This window comes from Artemia sp. Qi Xiang Cuo, chromosome 8 (genome assembly GCF_049724085.1).
Source record: "Artemia sp. Qi Xiang Cuo chromosome 8, ASM4972408v1, whole genome shotgun sequence".
Taxonomy (NCBI): Eukaryota; Metazoa; Arthropoda; class Branchiopoda; order Anostraca; family Artemiidae; genus Artemia; species Artemia sp. Qi Xiang Cuo.
The window spans coordinates 9,161,505-9,183,064 of NC_142801.1; the positions used below are offsets into that span (position 1 = coordinate 9,161,505).

A 21,560-nucleotide genomic window follows, 5' to 3' on the forward strand; every position below is an offset into this window, starting at 1 on the left:
CGTGAAATTTTTTGCAACTGTTATTTAGAATGAGATTTATTTCACACCAAACGAGTTTATTTCTTGTCTTCATTCAATAGAATCCTTACATGAGGATGTATAATATTTATTCGATCCGACACTAATTTTAGGGATTTCAGGTTAAATATATATAGTACCGGGAGCCAGGCTGCGAATTCTCATCGTCGCTTGTCTTCTAACTACAGAGAATTTGAGCCTTTTTTGGTGTCATGACATCGCCACAGATTTGATACAGCCACCCTGTGCAAAAAAGAATTCTTTTTTAAAGTCCTGACCTATTTAGATCGTTGTTAGGGCCAGTCATGGCTGTTCCTTGTTTTCCAACTGTCAACTGTCTCAGAAAGTTTTATCCACGCGTTTTGCCTTAGCAGTTTAGATCCATACATCATCTCATTTAATTTCTTAATGCGTTATGGATAACAAGTGCGTCTTTTCCAGTTTCCAGCCACAGATTACTGTTATTTTCGACGTAAAGCCTTTAAATTAGGTCTCGTCTTCTTAGACCACACTGCCGTTCTAAGACGAACAAATAAACTTTCAAATGGGGATAAACCCATTTATTTAGACAGTGAAAAAAAAATAGGTACAAAAGTCCAGATATTTCTAAGAAAACAACCCCTAATTTAAAGGTGTTACATCGAAAATACGTCGTATGTATGGCAGTTTAGATCCATACATCATCTCATTTAATTTCTTAATGCGTTATGGATAACAAATGCGTCTTTTCCAGTTTCCAGCCACAGATTACTGTTATTTTCGACGTAAAGCCTTTAAATTAGGTCTCGTCTTCTTAGACCACACTGCCGTTCTAAGACGAACAAATAAACTTTCAAATGGGGATAAACCCATTTATTTAGACAGTGAAAAAAAATAGGTACAAAAGTCCAGATATTTCTAAGAAAACAACCACTAATTTAAAGGTGTTACATCGAAAATACGTCGTATGTATGGCAGTTTAGATCCATACATCATCTCATTTAATTTCTTAATGCGTTATGGATAACAAATGCGTCTTTTCCAGTTTCCAGCCACAGATTACTGTTATTTTCGACGTAACACCGTAACACCTTTAAATTAGGTGTCGTCTTCTTAGACCACACTGCCGTTCTAAGACGAACAAATAAACTTTCAAATGGGAATAAATCCATTTATTTAGACAGTGAAAAAAAAGCAGGTACAAAAGTCCAGATATTTCTAAGAAAACAACCCCTAATTTAAAGGTGTTACGTCGAAAATAAGTCGTATGTATGGGGAACTGAGACCAACCCAGTAAACATCTATAAACTCAGAACTGGGTTTGCAACTAGAAGGTAGCTTTGCCACCTCCATTGGAAATTTGTTTTGCATTTGGCCAAGATTAAAGAAGAAAATTTACATCAAGAACTTTGACTGAACTTTGTCAATGAACTCTCTCTGAAAATAATCTAGTAAATAATCCGGAAGTTCATTATTTTGTGAATGACTCGAAAAGTTTTTTTGAATTTTGTTGCATATAAATATGCTAGTTTCAATTTTATTATTTTAGTATTTCTACTGAAGACAGTCGCTGTACATGTTGTCGAAATATCTGGACTTTTGTACCTGTTTTTTCACAGTTTAAATAAATGGATTTATCCCTATTTGAAAGTTTATTTGTTCAGATTACTGTTCAAAAATGTCGTTTACAATTTAATGTGATTCTCGCTGTCGTTTGTTCGATGCTTTTTCTTTAGCTGTTGTGATTCTTACTTTCACTAGTTTTCTAATCACATTTATCTGTGCTTCATTTTAATCAGTCAACCCCTTAAAAATTTTAAATTACCTTAAATTAGGATTAGCGCCTTTATAAAATTACTTTTTTTTGTTATTGGACCTTTAACTTTTGTCATGGCTGTTTTGTCATTGTGAAAGACATAAAGCCGAACCTTTATTTTTTAACAGAGGCTGATGCAGTATCAGGTTCCTGGCTAACGTCCTTATAAACTCTAGTGTCGTTATTTATAGCTACTTCGTCGCTTGGCTTGCCCCGGCTTGTCTTTTGTAATTATGAAATACATATCACCGAAACTTAATTTTTTTTAACAAAGCCATGACAAGCATTGATGATATCCATGTCGAAATCCGAAACCCAATTCATAACTATCATTTTCAATTTTGGCACATTTTGACTCTGCTGTCGCTTATCTTCTAACCCCATTTTTCTTTCTTCTTGATTTTTGATTTTAATTACCTCAGACAATTTGCGAATACCCTTTGCTCTAGCTGATCTTATTGGTCTAGTATTAAATCACGGTTCAGGTTGTAGTTTAGTAACAGTTTAGGTGGTGTGACAAAAATCCCTACTCCTTTCGATGAACTATTATTTATAGTATTTGTAAATTATCCTTTTTTGAGCCTACCTCTAGATAAGTTTTTCATACACATATGTCTTTTCACTGAAGTCTTTTCAAAGATATTTGAGTATTCAATCAAATCCAATTCCTAACAACCATTTCTATTAAGCTCAAAATTTTGTTTTCTTTTTTAAGGTTTTTGAATTGTTGTAATTCCTTGTTAAAAAACATGCAATGATTTTGCAATTAGGTCAGAAGTTTGAGAAAATTCTTTAAAAGCCTTAAATTTGGAAAAATTATTCATGTGACTGACGTCATTTTATATTCATCAAGATTTCAATGACGTTGTCACATTTGTCACACTTGTGTGGAAAAATTGAAGATTTTCATGTATGGAAAAGTTTAAATTAAATTACTTAAAGAGCAAAAAACTAGTAGTTGCAAAAATATTTGCATATATTTTGACAAGGCATTACAACAATTCAAAAACCTTAAAAAAACCAAGTTTGAAACTTAGCTGAAATCATTGTTAGAAAACGGACTTGCTCGAATAATCAAATATCTTTGAAAAGACTTCAGTATGAAAAGACATTAAATTGCGTAAACAGCAAAAACTGGTAATTGCAAAAACATTTGTATATATTTTAACTGGAAATTACAACAATTCAAACACCTTAAAAAAGAAAACCAAGAGTTTGAAAATCGGAAAAATTGGCATCCTGAGATATTCTGGCCTAAAAAACGATCTAGATAGGCCAGAAGTTTGAGGAAATTTGTTAAGAGCCTTAATTTTGAAAAAAAACATTCATGTCAATGACGTCATATTTAAGGATACATTCAAAAAGCATACATACATCATATTTGCCTCAAGAGTGGTTGTATAGTATTCAGTGTCTATGGTGCAGGAAAAATTACACAAGAAACAAATGATTGACAAGAAAAATCATATGATTGACGTCACATTTATGAGTATATTTCAAGAAAATAAATTATATCATTCCCCTCCCCCTCCCAAGAGCCCCCTCCAGACCCATGTATGCCCCTCCAGACCTCATTTTGTCCCCCAGCTGAAACTTGGCGTCTACAAAAATCTTCTCAAAACTAAGGCAAGCCTGCTTAACTCAAGTATAAAGAGAAACAGTCAGTTTTCTTTAGGGTATCTTTCCCTTTATGGTACTATATGTCTCATTTTTAACTGCCATTTCCACTTGATTTGGAAAAATTGGCTCCAAATTTGCCTCCCCCCCCCCCCAGGATTTTTCCAAAATTACGCCACTGAAAGACACGGGCGGTTAGAAAAACTCATATTTGTCCCAGGGTGATTGTAACAAACCTGTGGTGACGTCATGACACAAGAAGAGGGTCACGTCTGCAGTTAGAAGACAAACAACAACGAGAATCCACATATAGAAGCCTACCGCATGCGGAGTGCAGGGACCCGGCGGCAAAGCCGCCGGGCTCCCGGTACTACTCTCTTTAAACGAACAACTGTGTTTATTTACATGAATAATTTTTTTAATGGCTCCCTAATTTTTTCAAACTTGGCAATTTTGGATTTTATGGCCTGAAAACGATTTAGATAGGTCAAGGAAATGAGAAAATTCGTTTAGGAGCCTTAATTTTGAAAAAATGTCATGTAAACGATGTCAAATGGTGTCATGATGTCAAAATATCCCAGTGGCAGATCCAGGGGGGCGCACGCCCACCCTAGCGTAGTCTAAAGTAGTGTAATTTACTTAATTAAGCGATAGCGCTGCAACCTAGTAAAAGACGAACACTTCCCATAGTAATCAAAGAAAATAGCCTGAAACCCTCTAACTACGGTGTCAAACGGTGCAGCCAAACAGCCAAACGGTATAGTAGTAAAATATTGTACTGGCATGTTTAATAAATTAAGAAGGACTTGAGAGAAACAATCTGGACTTTTTGAATCTGCTAAGCTAAGCTGAATCTACTAAACATTTTGAGAATCTACCAAACCGTGATAGAGTTACAGGAAAAGATAAAAAGGAAAATGAAAAAGTTTGTGATACCTTGGATGTGAAGGAAGTTTTATTTTGTGAGGAAAAATTAGCGACAGTACTATAAGGATTAAAAAATAATAAGGCACCATATGCTAATAGTGTGATAAATGATTTTTTTTTATATATGGTGGATGTGAGCTTAGAGATAAGTTACTTAAGATTGAGAACATGATTTTTAAAAAAGGGGAAATACCTAGCGATTTTAGGAAAACTTTAATTAAACCCCTCCACAAGAAAGGTGATGAGAAGGAGTGTGGTTATTACAGAGGCAAAATGCTAGTTTGTAGGAAGCAAATTACAGTAGATATGGAGTATTTAATTTGGTTGAAGCTATACGCCTTTGCCCAGTAATGGCGATTCCCTAAGGCGCTCTTGGGCTGATCACCAGAGAAATTGTCTACGGATTGTTTTGGGTTCCTGACTTACTGAGCACCACCGTTGCCAACGCGGTACAATTGTACCGTTTTCGATACAATTTAGAGGTCCTGGTACAATGCGGTACATTTGAAAAATTTTTTGTACAATCGAAATTTTAACGTCGTTCACATCTCGTGAACGACGTTATTGGCGAAGTTGGTTTCGAAGCGAAATCATCAAGAAGCAGAAATTATCGATAATAGTTGATGAAAGCACAGACTCGAGTAACAAAAAGAGCCTGGTTATAGTTGTTCGCAATCTTGATCTGAATGCTGTTGATCGAGACAGTTTTCCTGTAATCCTTCTTGAGACTTATAGAAGTTCAGCAATGTACAGCCGAAGATATTTACCGGGCCGTAACTAAACTACTTTTTCAAGAAACTGGAGCTCCAAAGGCAAACATAATAGGACTTGTCGCAGACAATGCGTCGGTTATTATGGGGGAGCAAGGTGGTCGGTAGGCGAAGCTGTCAGGAGACTGCTCAAGTTTATTTGTACTTATTGTTCATGCCATTCCATTCACCTCTGTGCTAGTGCTACCGGCAAACAAATGCCAAAAGAAATTGACGATTTTTGTCATGATGTATACGGCTATATTTGTCGCAGCCCAAAACGGCCCAGTGAGATCTTAGAATTACAAAAGCTTACGAAATTGAAAGAACATCGAATTTTGAGATACATAGCAACTCGATGGTTGTCTAGACAAGCTGTTGTAGCTTGATATTTGCAGCAGCGGGATGGCTTGCCTTTATTCTTCCATGCGCAAAGTCTTAAAGAAGCCAATAAGCCGGGGAAGGCCACTGCCATACTAAAAAATCCGTTGTCACCGGTTTTCAAGGCTTACTTTGCCTTCATGGCGTATATTTTGAAGTATATTGAAGACCTAAACAAGCAATTTCAGGCAGAAGACACCCAGATTCATCTTGTCTATAATCGTTTTTCTGAAGTGTGCAAGGCAATAACATCCCATTTTTTGTTGCCAAGTTATACCAAAAAAATGATTCGTGCCTCATAAACCCACATGACACCAACTACTACGTTGATGTCAAGGATGCGGATTGTGGGGTCCAAGTGGTAGTGATTTTTACTAAAGAAAAGGTATCTGCTGCAGTTGAGTTTACAAAAGAATGTAGGAAATTTTTGATCGTGCTTTGTGATGTATGGTATTCATCGGCAAGAAACTTCGATAGGCTTCATCTACGCTATGCCATGGGAGTAGAGTGTAATCAGCCAAACATGGCACCGCTTCTGGCTCAGTTTCCGAATTTACTGAGTAACAGATCTGGAATATATAGTCCAAGAGTGGAAGAGATTACCCTTTTGCTCTGAGCTTGGTACTTCGATTGACTCAGATCCAGCCGTGTTTTGGACTCGGAAAAGATGCTAATGGGTCAAAGCGTTTTCCTCTGCTCGGGCGTTTCACTTTAAGCTTAATTGTTCTCCCCCACGCTTCCGTGGCTGCTGAGCTAACTTTCTCACCAGTCAATCTGAACAAAACCAGCATCAGAAATCGTCTCGATTTCACATCCTTGAACTGGCTTCTCAGCGCAAAACAGATCGTCTCAAAGAATTGGAAACCGCCCTTGGAAATGGTTCTGCATCCAAAGTGGAAAAACTGTGGAAGGGGATATGAAAAAGCTGGGCTACAAGAAGAAACAGCAGGAAAAATGACCAACTAGCACAAATGCTCCTCTTTTTTTAATGTTACAGATTCATTACCTTTGTACGGTTTAAACTGATTGCTTGTCCAATATAGTCGAAATACTTCTATTAAATTAATTTAGTTCTGAATAGTAAAATCGTCGAAAACTTATGTAGGATGACTAGTGAATTGTGGTCAACGCGGAACTCGTCGGTGGGTAGCCTAGTTCGTGGGCCCATGGAAATCTGTGGTGTTAGCCATTTTCATGGCGTGATTGCTGATATGTTTTGTTTGTAGCTTCTGGCGGTCGTTACTTATCCTATAGGTGGATTATAAGTTCTTGACACTACGTTATTGGCCTTCTTACTTTATCCATTATTCGCCATAATGCCCAAATTTCAAAAGAAAGGATGAATCCAAGCTTCAACAACGTTTTCAGAAAAAATTTACGGAAACCTTCTTCTAAAATACTTTTAGTAGTTTGGGACTGCAATTTTGTTAAGCTTAGAAAGTGCATAGAAGCATTCTTCATATTTCGAGTTATGATGCTGCTACTGCCTTGGGTTTATTTTTCCTGCTCTTGCCCTAGAGCTTTTTCTCAGTTTTCAGAGAAATCATTTACATATAACTGCGGGCGAGCGTCGCAAAGCGACGCGAGCGGCACATTTTTAACCTACTGTTCCTATGGTACAAATTAATCTCTTATGGTACAACTTTGGACGGAAAAGTGGTACAGTTTATCACTAAGCGCTGGTAACGCTGCTGAGCACATCTCAAAATAGTAAGCTGTATAAAAAAATGTGGTTAAATCCCGCTTTCTAGGGTATAATGAGAGAAATGTTGATATGGCTAGGACACGTTCTGCGGATGAAGGATGAGAGATTGCCAAGAATTGTCCTTGTCGGCCAACCGTCTAGTGCCAAACGAAAACCGGGTCGTCCCCGATTGAGGTGGGATGATGTCCTATGGAAAGATTCAAGGGAAAGGGGATGTTTTTGGGAAAGTGTAAAGGAGAGGCTTTGAATAGATCGAGATGGAGCAGGACCGTGTGCAGCTGTGTTGCCTCAGACGCTTGGTGTTGCAATGAGTTACTAGTAGTGGTAGTAGCAGTTCAATTTTTGCGCAGTTATTTGTTTAGACCAAAGTATCAACTTATTCCTCTTCTTTCTCTTTAGAAGCATGCTTAAACTTATGAACAATCTCCTATTTTAACAACACTATATTTAACTTAAGCATGCATATTTTTTGAAGATTAGGGATGAGGGTGATAGTCGCCTAGCCTAGATTATGCTATTGTGCCAATATAAGTTTGTATGAAAGTGTCTTTGTTTTTGTGACCATGGCCCTTTGGGCTTTCGTGTCCATAAATTCTATTCTATATTCTACTACCCTTTTTTGACTATAGTATTTCAAAAGACACTAAGTTACAACTATTGACCTTAAAGCAAAATAACAGGAAAACAACGTTTCGTTTATTGACTGAAAATAATAATATTTTAAAATTGCTGGTTGTTTTAAACCTTAAAGACAATGCAAAATAACTTTAGTATCAACCACTCAATGCTCCAAATACATCTCCAAGCAACAAAAAGAGACATTAAGTCTCTAAAAGTCCGTATTTTTTTCAAGACCACACTGCCTTTCTATGACGAAACAATAAGAGTTTCAATAAGGAAAATCAAGACTTTGAATGAACCCAGTTAATGAACCATCTTAGCCAATGGACCGATAACTATTTGTGACCTGGAAGTAATTGTTTTCTTCTGTATAAATATAGTTTGTTTTAATTGTAATACTTTAGTTTAGCTACTGATGATGATCATTGATTTATTTGATCGAAATATCCAGTAACTTTTGTATCTATTTTTCACTGTCTAATAAAAGGACGTTTTTCTAGTGGAACTTTTATTTGTTTTGTCTAAAATTCTCCTGATAGAAAACCAATTTCTTTAAGCATCTTGAGAACGAAATTCAGTATAGGAGCTTAGACTAGACGAATCAATTTACTGTGTTTTGGAGGAATGGGGTATAAACCTTGGTTTGACAATAACTCCACCAACACCTTTTTAGTTAGTTTTGACAGTTTTTTTTTGAAACAGCAAGAAAAAAATTAATCATCAACTTTGAAGATACTTACAGGGATTTTTGTCCTTTTCATATGCAAATAGATTGGACTTCCTGATTTCTGATAATGGAGATCCAACATATCCTTCGAAACACCAATGAAATTAGCCATATCAACAAAGAGACCTTCTTTTGATTCCTATGATAAAACAAAAGAAATATGTATGCAGAAGATGGTCTTTAAAATTCAAATGATTAAAACTGAAATTTCAATGATTAAGTTTTTAATTGACAATTTCCACTCAACTCATTCACCGGCTAGTTGACAATTCACTCAATGATTTATTTCAAAGGAAAAATCCAATGACCCAAATATTGTTTGGTAGGCCTAGTAACAAACTTACTTATGACTTACGAAGAAGTTTTTCTTGGTACCAAATTAAAGTACAATGGACCCCAGAAATGAAATATTATTCTTTAAATTTCCTAAGTGGAAACTTACAACCCTATACATCTTTAAAAAAAGGAAAACCCACAACTCAATTTTAAACGCAAAAGACGTTTGGTGAAGCAATGCAATTTTAAAAACCAGTTGGCACCAAGTTTAAAAACAAAGAACGTGTGCGAAAACCCAGCAGAAAATGAGCAAGAAAATACATCGTCATACAGCTATAGAAAGTGTAACTTTCCTGATTGTTACAGCAAAGAAGACACCGCCATTAATTGGCTGTTAACCGGGTAGTAAAAAAAAACAGTGATTGAATGACTAAAGTTATTTAAGAACACAATCCTAACATCTTGTTACCAAATGAGACATTGAAAACGAATGCATATATTATTGAACAGTTATAAATCTAAGGTATGCATCACTATTTTTTTTATTAAATTTTTTTAAGATTTAAATACTTAAATTATCAGTTACTTGACTTACCTATAGGACCATATTTTCAGAGAGACAAATTAAGCTATCCTTTCCCCCAAACACATCATATCAAAATTTTGGAATAGACATTTTGTTCAACGTAGTCGAAAGGTCCGGAAATTATGTCTTTGAGGATGACACTCCCCCTACAGCCCTCGGGGCAAGGGTTGTAAGTTATGCCCTGGGGGCATACAAAGTTTTTATAGAGAGAGTTGTCGTAAAAACTTTAAAAAGGGCTCACTCGATTGGAAATTGAAAGGGTTAATGCCCTTTAATAGTTGAAAGTAATTGGAGGGCAACTAACCCCCCTCTTACGCCCACCATTTTTCCAAACACATGTAATCAATATTTTTAGATATCCATTTTGTTCAACGTAGTTAAAAGTTCTGGAAATTAGGTGTTTGATGATGATAACCTCCTCAGAGCCCTCAGGGCAAGGGCTGTAAGCTATGCCATCGGGGCATATAAGGTTTTTATAGAAAGCGTTGTCGTAGAAACTTCAAAAAGCTAATTTGATTAAAGGGCTAGTGCCCTTTTTGATAGTCGAAAGTTATTGGAGAGCAACTAAACCCCCTCTCACGCCCACCATGTCCCCAAACACAACCAATTAAAATTTTGAGATAGGCATTCTTCAACGTAGTTGAAAGTTCTGGAAATTATGTCTTTGAGGATGGCAAACCCCCTAAATCCCTCAGGGCAAGGGTTGTAAGTTATGCCCTGGAAGCATATAAGGTTTTTACAGAAAGGTTGTTTGTAGAAACTTCAAAAAAGGCTCATTTGATTGGAAATTGAAAGGGCTAGTGCTCTTTTTAATAGTCGAAAGTGATTGGAGGGCGACTAACCCCCCTTCCCAAGCCCTCCATTTCCACACACACATCCAATCAAAATTTTGAGATAGCCATTTTCTTCAACGCAGTTGAAAGTTCCGGAAATTAGGTCTTTGAGGATGACAACCCCGCCCCCCCCCCTTCAAGGCAATGGTTGTAAGTTATGCCCTGGGAGCAGATAAGGTTTTTTATAGAAAATGTTGCCGTAGAAACTTCAAAAAGAGCTCATTCAAGTGGAAATTGAAAGGGCTAGTGCCCTTTTTAATAGACTAGTCAAAACTGATTGGAGGGCAACTAAGCCCCCTCTCACGCCCACCATTTCTCCAAACATATCCAATCAAAATTTTTAGATAGCCATTTTTTCAACGTAGTTGAAAGTTCTGAATAATACGTCTTTGATGATGATAAACCCCCCACACCCCTCAGGGCAAGGGTTGTAAGTTATACACATACAGTTATACACGTACAAATATATAATTTGTACTTTACTGAAATAATTCTTTTAAATGTTTTCAATTTTTTTATCAAATTTTTCGTAGAAACTTCAGGGTTGTGTCATTCCATTTTTGAAAAATTTCATTCAATCTCGAAGAATTAAGAATATGAGTCAGGCCTTAGCCCAAAGGGTAGGAGGTTGAGGAGTCAGCAGTCCTCCGCCTAAACAGCATACTTATTATTTGTTTTTGTTTTTTGTCTTAATATGGCTCTTCACTGTCACTCGAAAAAAAAGCTATTTAATTTGTCACCATTTTTAATGTAATATTCCTGGTAATATAAATATTAGAAGAGTTTGTCAATCACCAACTCTTCATGCTGAACCTTAAATTTGGTATAACTATCTTTTAAGAATAAGAACTCATTCCGGTATATTTACTTGGCATAATAAAACGGAAGCTTCTCAAATATGACGCAAGTAGTTTCTTTATTCTGTAGGTACTCTGAAGAGGGGGGAAACTCCCCCTCCCCTCAGTACCCACAGCACATGCTTAGTCCAATATATTCCTTCAAGCTGTCTTCGTTGTAAGTGTAAAGTTGTCTCCTTCCCGATTGCACTCCCTCTGGTTCCAGTCCTGAGGCCAGATGGTGCCCCCTCCAAATCTATCCAAAGAAGCTACTCCCACGAAATTTTAGACCTATCAATGAATTCTTTGAGATTTAGTCTGCCCTCCATTAAAAAGATCCAATGATCCTCTCATAATAGCTGGTGTGTCATGTATACTACTAATAACAACTCACCGTAGCACCAAGCAAACTGAGGTAAACACAGCTACACATGCTCCTCTTCCTCCATCCTAATCTATCGAAACCCTCCATTTTTACACTCTCCCAAGAATTTCCCATTTCCCTTAAATCTTTCTTATGACATCCTTCCACCCCGACCTTCACAGATCTTTTATATATCTGTCTAGGTCAAGATCCTACACTTTTAACATTTCTCTCTTCTCCTTAGCCGAGAATTTTCATTCCTCGGTCATTCCACACCTTTGCTCGAGTCTCCGGCAAGTTTTATTTCAAACTTATTATGATTACGTTTGATCAGCTTGAAAGCTGTGTAAGCTTTGTTGCTAGTATTTGATTCGACATGACTCAATGATATTTAAAAAAAAAACCACAATATATATTGACAGGTTTCTGGTGAAACGAAACCGTCTACAATCTCTTTTATCATTTTTTTTTTTCTCAAAAACATTGCGAATAGTTGATGAAGATGGTGCTTTGACTCCTACTGTTCCAGTTGTCGAGACAAAGGTAGAAGGCACTCAGCTAATCTCATTCCTGGCAAAACCATTCCAGTCAAAGGGATTATTTATGAAAGGTCTTTTTTATCCATTTTCAAACCATTTACACACCATTTTCTTACTTTCGTGTTTTTAAATGCCCGAGAAAAACTTAACATCAAGAATGAAACAGATTAGCCCCATAACAGCATTGCATTGACACTAATCATCCAGATCAGTTTTCTATTGAGTACAGATCTACAATTATTGTCAACTATTTTGGCCAGCATGAAAACTTCAACAATGGTTTAAATCCCTTATTTCACTTCAGAGTCTAATAGAATAGCTTACTTGTATATCCTAAACGTAGTAATATACTAACTTTCTTCAATACATCAGAGAAGTTTCGAAATTCTTGAAAACTTGTCGAGTTATAAAGCTATCGCCATAACGTCCGTAACTCTATCAGAGAAGCTACGCTACACAGGGTAGTATAGTTAAATAAAATATGGAATAATTAAATAAAATATAAAACAGGGTTGACAATTATGCAGTCGTGAAGGTTACAAGATTTGAAAATCCATTTTCGCTTTGAACAAAAAACGCAACTAAGACATTAGAATATCTTCTACGCCAAAGCATTAATAATCCCTTTCATGAAACAGACCATCATTCAGAAGACAACTCAGTCACTGCACCCATAATCGCCTTGCTTGATATTAGTCTTGTTTTTTTTAGGACATTAGTCCTTTGGTAACCGTGACCAGATTTCTGATGCTCGAAAGTTGGACTGGAAACCAGGAAAGAACTTTGAATTTCCTAAAATAGTTAACCAGGATGTCGAGAACACAGTGACAGAGCGTCGTCGTTTTCAAAGTACATAGCTCCAAAAATATTCATGGTTGGTTTTTGAATTGAATGAATTTGAATTTAGATACCAAGATACAGTACTTATCTTCAAATTTGACCTGACCTTTATCATAAGTAGCGTATTGAGTTCTTTTAACAGAAGTAATTTAATACATTTGTTCTGAATTTGGCTGCATTCCAGTAGAGAAACGTCACCAGGTAAAAAAAACAACATTAAAAACGAAAACAGCTCTTTTTTGTTTTGGAGTTGCTCTTTTTTTATAGTTTCTGTTACTGTTGAGTCGAGTTGCTCTTACTTACAGTTTATTACTACAAACTGTTTGATCAATCTTCAAACACAGATATCAAGTAGCAGAATATGAAATAGCCTAAAGACCAACAGTTTGGGAGAAATGGTCCAAAATAATGTAAAACTTCACAATAGAACACTCTGGTACTAATAGCCAAACTTTTTTCTTTCAGCTAAAAAATACAGTTGTTTATGAATCTTGTTTCTGGGGTTGCTTCAATTTGAATCACCTATTCCCCAACTTTGAATATTGTTTATAGCTAAATTTTGTCTCATTAGAAGGGGCAGAGGGGGTGCAATTTTTATGGTAAGAAGATTATAGTTACGAAGAGTTTTGAATGAGAAATTTAATCCTATGACAATTTTTTCAATTCTATTGTTTCTATCTCAGGATTAGCCTTTATACAGGGTTAATAACTGTTCAACCATTTGAAATTGTAGAGGTAGGCCAAGGTTTTTAGACAAATTACCAATGCTCTAAATTGAGCAGAATATCTATTGCATGAAATTTCATTCACCTATTTAAGTCAGGCATTGGATGCTCATCAAAAATATTACAGGGAGAAGGTACCAGAATGGCAATAGTGAGTGGAGAGGGAGGGGAATACATTTGAAGATTAAAGGCTGTATGAAAACTATAATTCTCAAAGAAAAAAGAAAAGCACTTAACTTGTACATATCAAATAAAGCAAAATTCAACAAGTTTAAATGGTGTGGAATCAAAAAGATCAATTCCTTTAAACTTCACATATTCAATTATTATATTACCATTAATATATTTTTTTTTAAAAACCTAGAGTAAAACAAAACAGATTCAAACTAAAAATACAGAAAAAATCATTTTTTTTCCAAGAATAAAACACGTTGGCTATAGACTTGTCTTTTTGCAGTTTCCTAAACCTTAGGAAGGGAGGCAAGGGCGCCGGCAGAAAATTTTCCAGGGTGGGAGGGGCTGACGCCAAAATATCAATGGTAGTTGGGTGACAGTTTAGGCAGTTTAGGGCAGGAAACTACAACTTTATCCCAAAGAGGACAAATTTACAATCAATTTAAGATCCTGAGAAGCTAATTGATTTAAAAGTATCAATAACTATATTTTATGCTTCCCAATTGCAGAAGTAGTGCCACACGGTGGCAGTACTGGATTCAACCAAGTTGATTCAGTTTACTTGTAATGAAATTAGGCTACGTTTGGTGATCTGTAATTGCGTATCTGCTATAATGAGGGGGGACGAGTCATTGTTTAGGTGGGGGTAGGGTAGATTCCTACAGAAGTACATTTTAATGGACAAACTGCTTGCTCTTTATAAGGCTTCAGATAAACGTTAAAAGAGAAGGGGGGAGTAGGAATTAATCAAAATGTTTCTCTATACAGCTAATAGGTTACATTCCCATATCTACCAGCACAGAGGTGGAAAAGGCAAGGCAGGTCATCATCAGCCCAACCATGAAATTTCCTTGGGGTGGCAAGTACTGCTAGGAACTTAGCTTTCAGCAATTTTAAATGGTAATATTTTTCTCTTTCTATTTATAGAAAGTACTTCAAAAAAATATATATAATGTATTTATCGATAAGAAAATCCTATTGTAGAGGTTGTGATGGCTTCAGTTATGTAGAAGATCAAAAGTCTCACAGAATTTCCATCCATGCAAATAATAATACTCCTTTTCATCTAACCAAAATTCTTTAGTAGTAATATTAACAAGGACTTTTCACCAAAATTATTATTCATTGCCAATTTTTAAGTATATTCAAATTTTATCCAAAAGTGAAATTACAAATTTAAATACAGGACGGTACTAATCAATGTATAATTATTGATTTACACATTTTAAAAGCAACTGATCAGGGATTTAAGGAAACAGTACCTCAAATTATATCTTGGTTAGGCCTGGGTATGATTTGGAAAACAATCAGAAATTAAATAAAAAAAAAGAGCTTTTCAGCTGAAAGCAAGGAAAAGATTTGAAACCTATTTAAACAGATCGTTCTTTGTATGAAGGGGGCTGTCTCCTCTTTAGCTCCTTACACTTTACTGTGAAGTTTGGCTTTTTTCCAAGTTTTTAAAGAAAATTCGCAATTGGAAAAAAACATTTCAAAGCACTAAAAAAACTTTTTTAATGAGCAAGGTGTCGAGAAGGGGACAGTCCCCCTTATATACAGAGCAACTTATATTTGTTATAATTTTTAAACTTGCTCCTTACTTTAGTTGAAAAACCTTTCTATTTGTTTAATTACATTTTGCAAAACTGCAAAGTTTTACAAATACAAAAATTTTGGTAACACAGAAAAACTGATCAATATTTCAATGATCTCTGTTTGGATTTTGATGGTTAATCAAAGAGTTTGTGTTTTTTCCTCAGGGGTGATCGCATAGACCCAGTGCGCCTAGAGCGTCAGGAGAGGGCTCATTTTAACGGAAACGAAAAGTTCTAGTGCTTTTTTTTTAAGTGACCATAAAAATTGGAGGGCAACTAGGCCCCCTCCCATACCACTTTTTTCCCAAAATCTTCCGATCAAAATTGTGAGATAGCTTTTTTGTTCAGTATAGTTGAAAAGCCCAATAAATATGTCTTTGGAAATAAAATGACCCCCTAGGTGGAGCCAGGTATACTTACTTACTTATTGCTCTTACTCAGCAGGGTCGCCAGCATAGAGGGAACTGGTTGACAGTGCTGTCAGTCTTCTCCAAGCAGCCCTGTCCAGGGCTAAGGATGGGGTCTCATTTGGGTCGATGTTGCGGTTGAAGAGGCGTTGATTTATAACATCAGCCCATCTGGTGCGCGACCTCCCTCGACGACGTTTCCAGATAGTCGAGGGATTGAAGTCTGATATGATCCTTGCAGGGGCAGTTAGCTGGAGGTGGAGTAAGTGGCCGTACCATCTTAGAGAACGAGCTTCTACATGGGAGGAGAGGTTCACCAACTTGTAGGTCCTCAGGATCTCAGTATTGCGGATCTTGTCATACCATTTGAAGCCTTCAAATCGACGCAGGTGTATAGTTTGGATGGCATCGACCTTTCTTAGCTGTGTCTGGGTTATCCGCCATGTCACAGAAGAGTACAGCATGATGCTTGAGACTGTGGCGTTGTAGATATGGGCTTTTGCAAGGCAACTAATTTGTGGTTTGTGGAAGACTACTCTCAGGAGCTGTCCAAATACAGAGTTCGCCTTGGCTGATCCGGCTGAGATTTTGTCGTCAAGTGTACCATTTGATGATATTATTGATCCGAGATAAGTTAATTGCCTTACCACGTCAACAGCTTGGCCATTGATCACAACAGTTAAGGGTGACACCAATGCGGTCTTTTCTCTGGGCATGATCTTTGTTTTCTTCCAGTTCATTTGCAGCCCAACTGCAGAGGCAGTGGAGGAGAGTGTCTCGAGTAGAGACTTAAGTTGGTCGATATTTTCGATAAGGACAGCTACATTGTCAGTAAAGTCAACATCAGACAAAGTCCTCCCACCATAACTTATGCAAAAAGGGTGGACATGGTGTGTCTTGTTCAAAATGTGGTCGATGACGCAGTTAAACAGCTCAGGTGCAGCAGCACATCCGTGCCGTACACCATTTTTTATTGGGAAGGAAGAAGAAAGCTTCCTGTTAACAAGGATGGCGCTTTCTGTGCTGTGGTAGAGTTCTTTAAAGAGGCTGACTATCTTTGTTGGTAGGCCTGCAGCCGTCAGGATTAGCCAAAGGGACTGTCTGTCAACAGTGTCAAAGGCAGAACGGAAGTCAATGAAAGCTATGTAAGCTTTCTTGTTGAATTCCAGTGTCTTCTTGACAATCTGTCTGACCGTATGAATCTGTTCAGTTGTCAATCTTCCGGGCATGAATCTGGCTTGTTGGGGGCAGCACAAAGCATGTAAGAAGCATATTCCACATTTCAACCGGAGCATTGCAAACAGCTTTCCAGGAACAGAGAGTAGGGTGATACCACGGTAGCTGCTGCAATCAGTCTTGCTGCCCTTGCGCTTAAACAATGGCACAATGATTCCCTTCTTCCAGTTGGACAGTATAACTTAAGTTCGCCAGATTACGCTGAACACTATCTGCAGCCAAGGTATCATTGCAGGGCCTCCCGTAGTAAGTAGCTCTGAAGTGATGCCACAGGTGCCGGCTGCTTTATTGTTTTCAAGTTTCCTCACTCCCAAATTAATCTCCTTAGGAAAAAATTTAGCGCTGTCGGGGGCAGGGGTAGCTTCTGCAGCAGTTGCAACAAGCCCTGGGTCAATGCAGTCGGTTGGATCTGAGCTCAGCAGCTTGCTAAAGTGTTTCTCCCCGAGACAATCACATTGAGAATGATCGAATATAGTTTCTCCATTCGCTGATTTCAGGCTTGTGGACGTCAAGGCATGTTGGCCAGTCAGCTCGCGGAGGATCTTGAAAGTTGCGCCTATGTCTTTCTTTTGGGCAGCTTGCTCAAGCTCAGCAGCTTTACCCGCAATAAAGTCTTTCTTGTCCCTGTGGAGCAAGGAGTTGCGTAGTTTGTTGAGCTGTCTGTAGAGTGCCATTTCCCCTCTTAATCTTGCTTGCCATCTCTGCTCAACTATTTCAAATGTCTGGTTACTAATCCACTTTCTTCTTTTGCGGCTTCGAGCCCACAACTTTAGTAGCTGCTCTGAGAACATTGTCTTTGAAAGTGGTCCATGCTGACTTGCTATCTAAACACAGCTGGAGAGCCTCAAAGTGGTTAGAGACTTCAATCATATACCACTTGCGAACCGAGGGATCTTGCTTCAGTTGAGAGGTGTCTATCTTCATGGTGGATGAGGAGTTACTCTTATTGGTCCTCAGCCGGAGTTTTATCCTTGCAGAGACAAGACAATGGTCAGCATTGCTGAGCTTGGCAACTCTGTATGAGCAGCAGTTCTGGACAGATGAAAGCCAGCATTGTCAAACAATGATGTAGTTAAGCATCTTTTTGGTCCTGCCATCATTGCTGTACCATGTGTACTTTGCAATGTCTTTTCTCACAAACCAGGCATTTGTGACTGCTAGAGCATGGGTGATGCAGCAACTGAGCAGCTGCTCACCATTATCATACAGAGCATCAGCTGTCACAGGTCCAACAGCAGCATTGTACAGATTGGAGCTGTTAGCCACACCAGTGTTAAAATCTCCTAGGACTAGGAGGTAGTTGTGTGGAGGTACAGACATAGAAGACATACATACACATAGAAGTTGTCCTTATCTTCATCTTGGGCGTTGTTTGTTGGTGCATAGCAGGTAAGAACAGTTATCTTCCTGTGCTTGCCGTCAATTCTTACTCTCAGTAGATGTGATGAGATAGGAGTAATGACAATAAAGCTTTCCAAGCAAAATTGTTGAGAACAAGGCCAACTCCCCCTCTTTTTTGGTTTCCACCAGACCAAAGCAGTGTCTGCCCTTCTCCAATATCTTCTTTGCCACTTCCTGTAAGGTGAGTTTCTGTTATTCCTGCAATCATCACTTTGTATCTTCTTAGTTCTTTTGCTAAAAGAAGCTTAGAACCAGGCTGGTTCAGCGTCAGGACATTCCAGGTAGTAAAATTAAAGCCACCTTGGTCAACAATGTTTGAAGGGGTATATCCTTGGGCAGGCATGGGTCCAATTGGGATAGTAGGTTGGGCATGAGGCTGTATATTCAGTTCCATTTGTAGCAAGTAATTTCAGGAGGAGGGTTGCTAGCCCAACTGTCCCTAGGTGCATTTAGTTCTCTGGTGGCTAGCCAGATATCCAGAGGCACGTGAAGTCAGCTCTGCATGCACCATGAATACATGGGAGCAGACTTTGGACAAGCACCATTACCTTCAGATATCCTGGTATCCTAGCGTTATTAAAAAACAAATCAGAAAAAAAAACAAGTTTTTTCAACTGAAACCAAGGAGCAACACTAATACTTAAAATGAACAGATCTTTTTTAAGAATATCAACACTTTTGAATTTAGTTATCAAACCAAAACATTTATTGCCTTTACACTCAGTGTTTATAAAAAGTATAGCAATATTAAAGTAGTTTGTTCAAAGTAAAACATTAAAACTAAGCTTAAGAAAATCAAATAAAAAATTTTAATTCAATATTTTTGATTTAATTTTGGATACCACAGGCCAGTATATTTGACACCTTTATACTTCATAACTGTAAAAAATTAAATTTTTTTCAAAGTGACAACTAGATAAATTGAATCACTCCTTGAAAAAAAATGATAATAAAATACGAAAAACATATCTGTTCAGGGAGAAAATACTAAAATTCCCAGCACTCCATTCAGGGGAAACATTTCTGATTATAATGGCTTCATATATCAGCTCATGGGTACTCTTGCAATGCAAGCAAAGGTTGACGGCATATTTTTACCGACATTCCCCCTTATTAAGTTGTTTTCCTTGTGTTTTCTATAATTATACAAACTTTTTTGTGTTCTGATAACTGCACTAATTACTAGCAAACAAATACAAATTTAGGCTCTTATACTTGTGTTATTGACAAGGATCGTTATTTACTTACAGTTCATTACTATGAGGAATTTGATTGTTTTTTTTTGGCTCCAACCAAATTTATATAGAAAAAATGTTTGTGGAAAACCGGTTAAGACTTACTCAGTCACAAATTAGAACTCATATTTTCCTTATTAAGGATCAAAATCTATTGGCAGGCAGCCAACTAGGGGGCAACAAACATTTTTTCCATGGTTTTTCCCTATTCTGCTCTCTTTCCTTTGGTTTCCTTATAATTACTTTAATGTCCCAAATTTCCAGGGGCCTTGGCCCCCCCCCCCTCCCCCTTGCTGGCGCCCATGAAGGGAGGTACAGAAGAAGTAGAGATAGAAGCTTGGAAACACCTTCCAAGGAGATATTTTAAGCTCTGAATTCACGTGAAGGAGCTTAAATTACTTGTCTTAGAGCAAAAACTTAGTAGAGGCCTAAAATTAGGGCTGTTGAGATGGAAGCATTTTAAGAAAACAATTCTTACTTGATAATATGCAGAATAATTGTAGTTACACATTTTTGACTGCAGTTATACTACACTTTATAGCCAATAGTCCAAAGAACCTATAACAGTACTTCTAGAGTTGGCAAAATCCCCCAGAGCCCTGGAGCAAGGGTTTTAAGTTATGACCTGGGGGCATATAAGGTTTTTATAGAATGGCTGGTCATATAAGCTTCAGCTAGGGCTCATTTGATCAGAAATCAGAAGTTATAATGCCCTTTTTTCAGAGTCAAAACTGATTCAAGAGCAACCAGCCCCCCCCCTCTACATGCCCATCATTTCCCCCAATCTATTCAATCAAAATTTTGAGATAGCAGTTTTGGTAAGTATAGTTGAAGGGTCCAGACATTATGTCTTTGAGGATGACAAACAGCCCTCAGGGCAAAAGTTGTAAGATGCCCTGGGGGCATACAAGGTTTTTATAGAAAGGGTGGTCGTATATACTTTAGAGGGGTCTCGTTGTAAAGGTAGTGAGAAGTTTTAGTGCCCTTTTTAAGAGTCAAAGTGATCAGAGGGCAGTTATACCCCCCCCCCCACATGTTGTATTTTCCTGAAATGCAGACAATAGAAATTTTTAGACAGGTATTTTATTCAAAATAGTCCAAACATCATATAACAAGGCTTTTGGGGTTCTTACAAACCATCAGAGCCTAGGGGCAAAGGTTGTAAGTTATGCCCTGGGGTCATTTAAGAGGGATGGTTGTATAAACTTTTGGGGTGGCTCATTTGTTTGAAAATGAGAAATGAAAAGTTCTAGTTCCCCTTAAAGAGTCAAAAGTGATGCAGATTAACTGCCCCCCCCCTAACTACCCTTCTTTCATGAAATGTATGAGATGAAATGTAATGCATATAAAATGTATCCATTTTAAAACAAATAGTCCAAAGAACATATAACAATGCCTCCAGGGTTGACAAAATCCCCAGAGCCCTGGGGCAAGGGCTGTAAGTTACGCCCTGGGGTATATAAGGTTTTAATTGAATGGGTTGTCATATAAACTTCAGATGGGGCTCATTTGATGTGAAATGGGAAGCTCCCTTTTAAGAGTCAAAAGTGATTTGTGAGCAACCAGCCCCCCCCCCTCCCCTACACACACACACATTATTTCCCAAAAACAAATAACCAATCAAAGTTTTGAGGCATCTATTTTTTCAGCATTGTTGAATTATGTGTTTGGTAATTGTACTATGTGCATTTAGACTTCAAAGGAGCATATCTTATGATAAGTACATACTGCTACTAATGCTACTACACAAGCTAAGGGTATTAAGGAGAAGCTTTCAAGGAATATTTAGGCAGATGTTGAACTAAATCAGAACAAACTATACTCATGTAGGAGATTGTCAAAAGGGTGACAAAGCAATACCACAATAACAGCTTACATTATTAAGTTAGACCTTTCAAGGTAAGTTGTGGCATATTTTGGAATATCCAGAAGACACTATGTATACTTTTAATACTACTTGTATGGTTACTATAACT

The 21,560-nt window shown here is 37.4% G+C and overlaps 1 protein-coding gene across 2 annotated transcripts in view; it reads right to left on the minus strand.

Moving 5' to 3' along the window:
• Positions 1 to 21,560, minus strand: part of Usp5 (ubiquitin specific protease 5) — a 108,182-nt gene that overhangs the window by 85,452 nt on the left and 1,170 nt on the right. For both annotated transcript variants that reach the window (XM_089093199.1, XM_089093198.1), the window contains exon 2: positions 8,554 to 8,679. In XM_089093199.1, coding sequence (XP_088949325.1) covers positions 8,554 to 8,652 — 99 coding nt within the window. In that variant the 5' untranslated portion in view covers positions 8,653 to 8,679. The remainder of the gene's footprint in view (positions 1 to 8,553; positions 8,680 to 21,560) is intronic.